Source organism: Bidens hawaiensis, unplaced genomic scaffold, assembly GCF_021521415.1.
Source record: "Bidens hawaiensis isolate Kalapana, Puna unplaced genomic scaffold, B.hawaiensis_p1.1 tig00002772_1, whole genome shotgun sequence".
Classification (NCBI taxonomy): domain Eukaryota; kingdom Viridiplantae; phylum Streptophyta; class Magnoliopsida; order Asterales; family Asteraceae; genus Bidens; species Bidens hawaiensis.
The window spans coordinates 1,911,294-1,919,687 of NW_027491150.1; the positions used below are offsets into that span (position 1 = coordinate 1,911,294).

An 8,394-nucleotide genomic window follows, 5' to 3' on the forward strand; every position below is an offset into this window, starting at 1 on the left:
TTAACAAACAAGTCTTGTCCCATTGCATAGTCCATCTGAAGGGTCGATGTTTCGTAACAATATAATGGGACATCCTATTTTTATGCGCAATTTATGTGGCGGTAATCCGCTGACGTTTATTGAGTTTAAGAATTCTGTTGGGTAAAGATTGCGGTGGTCATCCTCTGTGGTGTCAAAACTATAGTAAACGCGCTCCTCACCGTTGAAGATGTCGATCATGTAATCGTTTACCTCGTCAACACTATCATTCCTAGTTGTTAAGATTGCTCTAGAGCTAACGTATTCTTGGGATTGTACGTTGTTGTCTAGCGCAGGGAAGATGGTGTTGATTAGGTCTCTGATAGAGTTATCGGGTGTGGTGAAAGGTACGATCATGTCATTTGGGATTTTGATGAACTTGTCGCCTATGGTTTCCTCTGTTCCGTCTCCGACGCGTAGAAGGAATTCTGAAAACCATTGATCATTAAGTGCTCTCATATTGATGGATAATTGAAGTTTCTCTATTATATCCCAAAGAGGTGACATTCGAAAACTGGCGTCAACGATCTGTGCCCTAGTGCCACGCCTAACAACGGGTAAAACCTGTCTGAAGTCGTCCCCCATTAGCATTAATTTCCCACCAAAAGGTAGGTTGTTGCCCATGATGTCTTGCATAGTGCGGTGTAGACGACACATTGATACGATAAAAAAAAACTTGTATTTCTAACAGAGCACAATATAACCACATAATATATTAAAACAAGTTACCTTTTTATCGCATGAAAACCTTATGTGAAAAGGCCTAATATGGAATTTATAAACGTTGAATACATCTCATACAGTACATAACTACTACCATGCTCAACCGTCATTGAATAACACATAATTTATACATGCCGTATCCGTTGATACCGTAAACAGACACCAAACCCACCCTGATGGAACATAAAACAACATTCCCTTATATCCATAACACACTTCTACGGTTATCTTCATCGCATAATTGCACTTTTGTAGGTATCCCAAGCTTCTTGATCACACCACACGTAACAACTCAAAATGCGAACCCCCAGATATCAAAGGGAGAGCCCCGATCCCAAAAAGGCACTCGAGTTACGTCGGGAGCGTAACAAAAGATATCGGGACTCACGTAAGGCGGCAAATGAATTGTGTCCCACAGCCCTATCCAGGGCACATGGGCCGTCTATGGCAACTCCACGTCAAATGTATTGCCCCAGAGCAGAACAACAAGGTTAATAACACACTAAGTCACTAACTACTATCACTTTATGTCATTCACGTTCATGCTAACGACGTGACATGGCTTAGGTACGGAACAACCCGAACAATCAACTACCGCCAGCAGCAATCCAGCCAACTTCCCGCACACCCATGCCTGGGATGTACCATCAACATCATCAGGAACTAATTACACTGCAACTCAAACACAATCAACAGGTATTGGAGAATGTACTTTTCGACATATCTGCAGTATTATACACAAAACTTTACGCAAATTAACTTTGACTTCACTTTACAGGCATTGACAACACGGCCTACGAGATCCGGACAGACACATATAGCGACCCATACCAATGGGTGTACGAGGGTATACCCACAACCCACCGTATACCAAAGGACCGAACTCCTTGTCCTCACTGTGGCGCAAAGCGTCTACCTTTTAAATGCATCAGTAGAACTAGATCAACGTGTTTACAACCGTCCCACAACATCAGAGGTCGCTGGTATTTGGATAGAGGGCAATGATAACATAACGGCATTTAAAAGAAGCATTGTCGTCTATGGAAGGTATGACCATAAGCAAACAATTCAACCATACTTTGGTTGCTATGACCCCCTATTTTTCCCAAATGGGGAGTCTGGGTGGCATCCTAACATACCACGCCATGGGGTGTCACAAACTGAACAACAAACCAACAAGGACCACCTGTTCGACGACACAGAAGGTACACAAATATGCATCTCCACACAACGATACTTGTATTACATATAAAATATTGCTTACTTCTTACAATCACTTTACACTGAAACACCAGCCAGCGGAAGTAGGAACACGGTTACAATGCGAGAATACTACAGCTACAAATTTCAAATTCGTGCAGCTGAAACGCCATCCTACTCGGTGGCAGATTGACTCAACAGTTTGCAGTGGACGTCTACATCAAGCTTGAGACATCACGCTTAAAATTCTGTCAAAACAACCAAAGTAAAATAAGGGGGATTTGTACCAGGGAATTGTGGACTGCGTCAACGCTGGGGACGTACGCCCAACTGAAGTCGGCACCAGAATTGTGCTACCTGTGTCGTTCATTGGCGGACCGAGGGATATGCCTCGTAGGTTCTTAGACGCAATGACATTAGTACAAGACGACGAAAACCGGATCTTTTCCTCACCATCACATGTAACCCACACTGGCCAGAGATACGTGACAACTTAAAGTGATGGGGTCTAAATTATATATAAATAATATTAATATTTCATACACTTTTAATTGGTTTCGAGCTAGTTTTTATTGAATAACATTTCTATGTGGCTCATATTCAAATTTTAATGGTTTCAAGAGTCAACGAGTTAAATTGGAACAGTTTTACTAAACCAACGAGCAAATTTTTGACAAATTTTATTTGTCATTGTTTTTATTTTCCTTAGTTATATTAATATTTAACAAAAAGAAAAAAATATGAAAGAGTTGGTCACATAATCTGGTTGAATATTATCATTATTATTATTCAATATATATGGTACATCTCAACTTCAGAGTCCACGTGAATTACTATTATTGTTGTAGGCCTACGTGATGAAGGGCACATAAAGAAAAGAAATATGGATGCATGGATGGTTTAAGGCTCGTTTAATAATCTTAAAGTTTGGGCTGATTAATTAGTGGGCTAGACAACAATTAGTGGGTCCTTCAAGCCAATAAGTTGGAGGGTTTTTGGCGTGTAGAAAAAGTCAGAGCAGCGCACGGTTAATATATATATTATTGATAGAGGGGAGTTCTTACATCAATAATGATATTCTTTGGCGGCTGAGTTTCGAGGTGTGACGGAAGCAAGCAGAAAGTCAAACAACGAGAGATTATTATTATTTGTGCTCTTTGGCGGCGGAAAGAAGAGGAATAATATATATATTCTTGATTGGAAGGGTCAACGAGAAGCGGATTCACATTACTTGTAGCAGCAGCACAGAATCAAGAAACAAAGTAAGAAGCTGCTCGTATTATAGTTATTGTTTCATGTTTATGGTTTTGTTATTTTCAAAGATTAAAAACATGATTTGCATAATATTATTTTCTTGTTTGTCATTGAATATGAGTAGCTAAACTTATTAGAACTACCTAGGTTTGGTTGAATGACGATGTGTTGATGATTGTTTCGGGTTAAGTAACGAACATATAATTGATTTTCTAGTGTCAAGTTCTTATTATATTGATTTTATTCTATGATTGTTATTGAGTTGTTCAATATTATATTAATTAAACCTCGTGTGATTTTATCTTTACATGAATTAGTTTCGTGTTTTGTTTAGGATTGCATGTTAGACTAATTACTTGGTGTTTTTAGTTGTTTGTGGTAGACGTCACCATAGGGTTTGATTGGTTAAAATTGTTTATATCAATGGTTCATCTCCTTTTTGTTGGACCAAGACATTAGGAGTTGGTTTATCTTTTTGGTCTATTCAATTTAGTTTGCCGTTGCGAGACCACGTGCGGTTTTCTAGCTGTTGATTAGGTTAATTTGTAAGCCAAATTATTTAATCTTTATTATTGAATTACCCCTTATTCCCTAAGTTTGTTACGATTACGAGCTTTAGAGGAATTTGTGATTTTGATACGGACCAAGTAATAAATTAATTGGGTACTTAGAAAATCAACCATGCTTTATTATTCTTTCTAGACGTTTTTATGGGTCTTTAATAAAACTGATCGTGGGGACCTATTTTCCCTTATTATTGTCTAGTTAGCTTATCTTTTGAACCCGGTTTTATGTGTTCGTTGTCATCCGAGCGTCGTTGATAGTCGTCAAGATACCATACCTAGGTTGTTCACCTTCATCATATTTGAGAGCTCCGCTAGTGCCGTTACGTCTTGTTAAATTTTCTCGTTAATTTCGTTAATTAAGTAAGTTAGTTAAATTAATTAAAATAAAATAAAAAAAATAATAATAAAATCAATTAAATATTTCTAAGGTAGGACTTGGATTGGGGTTTATAATTCGAGTTCGATATCCGGACTTTCCTGATCTTTGCTATACGCGACCGGTACACTTGCCGTTTGTGTGAACTAGGATAGATTGTTTGGTTTTTAAAGCTTAGTTGCGATTCGTGTTTTAATTATATATATATTTTCGCACATCATAAAGCCAGGACAAACGGCCCAAGACCGTCCGAACCTTGTTTCTCGAGTTTTTCGTGCTAAACTTGAGGATCTAAAAGAACAACTATTCAAAAGACACATACTTGGAGAAATCAAAGACCACGTCCACGTTATCGAATTCCAAAAGCGTGGCTTACCCCATGCGCATTTCCTCCTTGTAATGTATCCACAACACAAAATCAATACCCCAGACCAATACGACACGTTTGTGTCTGCGAAGATCCCTAACCAACAAGCACATCCAACATTACACGCCCTTGTCGTAACACAAATGATTCATGGTCCGTGCGGACATCTACTAACATGCAGCCCCTGCATGCAAGGTGAAAAAAAATCGTGTCGTTTTCGTTACCCTAAACAATTCAACGAAAACACAACCAAGGGGGAAGACGCATACCCTTTGTATAGACGAAGAAATAATGGGACACGAGTAATCGTTAGAGGCGCCATGCTAGATAATAGATGGGTTGTCCCGTACAACCCAACCCTCCTCATGATGTTTAATAGTCATATAAATGTTGAAATCTGCTCAAGCATCAAATCCGTCAAATACCTATACAAATACGTATACAAGGGTCATGACAAACAAGTAATACAAGTAGACCCAGATGCTCAAGGTGTTGTTATAAACGAAATCAAACGGTTCTAGGACGCTCGGTATCGCCGCCAGAGGCACTGTGGCGTACATTCTCCTTACCCCTTTCACATATCCACCCACCTGTTTTAGCGTTGCAACTGCACCTACCAAAATAATCACATGGTCAGGTTCTCCACGAACGACACACTGTCGGATGTTGTAGAAAGAGAGAGAGATAAAAAGCCAATGCTCACTGCCTTTTTTGACAAGAACCAATCAGACCCAACAGCAAGCTAATATTAGTACAAAGAGTTCCTAAGGTTCTTCACCTGGAATGGCACATTAAGGCGTTGGAACCGTGGGACAAAAAACACAGAGAGGTCGGATTGTGTCCGCAAACCCGGCTGAAGGTGAGCGCTACTACTTAAGACTGCTTCTAATACATGTTAGGGCCCTACCTCATTTGAGCACTTTAGCACGGTTAATGGCGTCGAACACACAACATTTCGGAAAGCCGCTCTGGAAATGGGATTGATCGATGATGACAGAACACTGTCACAATGTCTACAGGAAGCCGCTTTTTCCAAGTTTCCAAGGTCCCTCCGACGGTTATTTGCAACCATTTTGAAATTCTGCAAGCCGGGCGATGTTCGTCAACTCTGGACAACCCACTATGACAATCTGTCTGAAGACCATCGCCACAACTCACACAACAGTTCTCACGTTCAAAATATGGTTCTACAAGAAATTGGTGGTTTTTTGCAGTCAATGGGAAATATCATTCCAACTACAATATATAGAAACATAGTTATTACATTAATATAGCAGGTAGGCGGGCAACAAGCTGCGCCGCCACCCCTTTCTGAATTGCAAACCCTAACCTGCTAAAGACATACCCCTGCCCCTTTGGAGTCGACACATTACTATGCACAACCTGTTGGACCCTGGTTAGGAAACGGATAGCTTCAGGTGCCAAGGAGCCAAATGTATCAAAAGCCAGAGGGACAAAAACATGTTGGTTCTCTTCGCAGGCTTTAGCATGTTTCTCCACCTTCTTCGTTTAAGCCCTTTTCATTGCTTGCCCAGCTACAAACCCATTATCCCTCAAACCAGCTAAGGGAGATACCCCTGTGAGGTCAACACAAGCGTGTTTTCTCCCGGCCCAACCAAAGACGAGCAAATCTGCCGGTCGTAGAGTGGATCTCCCTTCCGAGGGGTCTGTAAGGAAGTTTACGGGGGCTTCCTTTTTAGCTGATATCTCAGCTCGCCTTAAGATGTCCCAAAGAACGTCCCGCACCCAATCATGTCGGTATTTGAACCCAGGCATCTCCTTGCAGTCAATGGGTAAAAGACTAGAAAAGTACGACCTCTCGCGCATAACGCAACCGATGAACTTTCAAACTGGAGTTCATCGTGAGGTACAAGATGAATACAATATAGTTGTCGGTCCGTCACACCTCCAAGCCCAACACTCACTTAACTCCGACCAAAAAATCGTGTTCGACCAAATAATGACCCACGTGAACACTGATATACCAGGGGTATTCTTTGTCGACGGCCCGGAGGAACTGGGAAAACTTTCTTGTATAAGGCATTACTTGCAGAAGTACGGTCACGGTACAGTTTGGTGGCACTTGCAACAGCCTCTTCAGGCGCAGCAGCCAATAACATGCCTGGCACTCAAGATTCAACATCCCCTACACTTGGAAACCAATTCCCTGTGTGACATAAAACAACAAAGTGGGACCGCTGCGGTAATCAGGTTGGCTAGACTAATCATTTGGGACGAGGCGTCCATGGCTAAACAACGACAAGCAATAGAGAATTTATAATAACTTTGTTCCTACCTTTTGGTGTCCATGTGCAAAAAACCCATGATGTCCTGTTATGTCGGAGGCAACACATCTTTAAATTTATAATAACTTTGTTGCCGTCAACACACAAAAGATCCAAGTAAATTGAGAAATGGAAAAAACATGTAGAATAGTAACAGATGAAAAAAGGTAGCAAAGCAGGTACGGTAAACATGATATGCGAAGCAAATTAATCAAACAGTCGGTGACACAATTTTATGAATGAAGACAGCGCCCATATGGCCGCGGAACCAAGTAACCGGGTAGTAACGGGTTAATGGGTTGTTGCCATCCAGTTTGTCATAAAGCTTCCGTGTGCCACTCATAACAAACCACCTTCCATTAATTTGTGATGTAGTGTGTAATGGTTACCCACACCGACAAGGGTATGGGAGGGATTGACGGAGTGTTGAATGTTTTGGCCCAGTTTTCCCCTTGGAGTGACCAAAGTTCAAGCGACATATGTTGCGTGCCGGTTGTAAGAATCATGTGAAGGGAGTTGCGCACACTTGATAGAATGCCTTGGAAAATACCGTAGGTTGGAACAGGAGGGAAGGTTATCTCGGTGACCCTTTCCGTACGTTGTCGTATCAAATCCAATAACAACGACGACCCAACACTCACAAACTGTGAAGTACATAGTGTTGTCACATAGAGTTCCAAGGGACCAATAGTATACGTCTTTTGCGTACTCACTTTGTGCCTGGAAAGGTGTTTTTCTCCAAGTTCCGGTACGTCTAGAGTAGATCTGGGCTGAAGGACATCAGATGTACGTGTTATAAGAAGAACTCTATAGTCATTGGAGGGTCCATGGTACAAGCCCACTGTATCCGTAATGTCTTCATATAAGTGTTCGCCATTGGTGGTGGTTAAATGTTTATAACAAGAAGACGTTGTTGGGTTCTAAAGGACCAACTGTCTGGCTTGACGCAAGCAAACTATAAAAGCAAACCATCCAAATGCCCTAGTACTGCTACATTTGTTACCCCGTGCTCAAATGGGTAGGGTATGATAGTATGCGGTCCGTACTCACCGGTTTCACAGTCCATTTGGTAAACGGCGCAATTAAAGTCACCAACTAATAGGGTTCTTTGATTGCCTAAATTTGATGAGTGAGAGCAGTGAGCCTTTTCAAAGTCTGCCGTTGATAGGAGTGCATTCCATTGCTTGCACACACTCTTACAGGTGAGAACGTCTCTTGCTGAGAGCCGGGCTAGTATGCAAAAGATGACCAGTTCAGCATTTAAGTCTTGCATGATTGGATTATGGCTGTAACTGCACACGTAAATGCAATTTGTGAGGAAGACGGCGGGTATCAGATAGGGGTGGCAAGGAGGTCGTAGAAAGAGGACTAAATAATCATATTGTGGTGGTGATAATAATTGTATTGAAGTGGTGGTAATATTGTTAATGATACATGGGGATCCTTGTATGTAGCCACTGAGGTTAAACAACAGTCGTATAATTTGATTACTTTATTAATGATTATATATCTAATATGTATTTGTGATGTGCCCGGGTGCTTTAAATAATTATATATGCCGGATGAAGCGGTGTACGTAGCCACTCTGGTTGAGCCACAGTCGTG

The 8,394-nt window shown here is 41.2% G+C and overlaps 1 protein-coding gene across 1 annotated transcript; it reads right to left on the reverse strand.

The window, feature by feature from the left end:
• LOC143621231 (ATP-dependent DNA helicase PIF1-like) lies at positions 1-642 on the reverse strand. The gene has a single exon (XM_077092729.1). It carries the CDS (start codon positions 640-642, stop codon positions 1-3), a length of 642 nt encoding a protein of 213 aa, XP_076948844.1.
• Between the last annotated feature and the right edge of the window lie 7,752 nt (positions 643-8,394).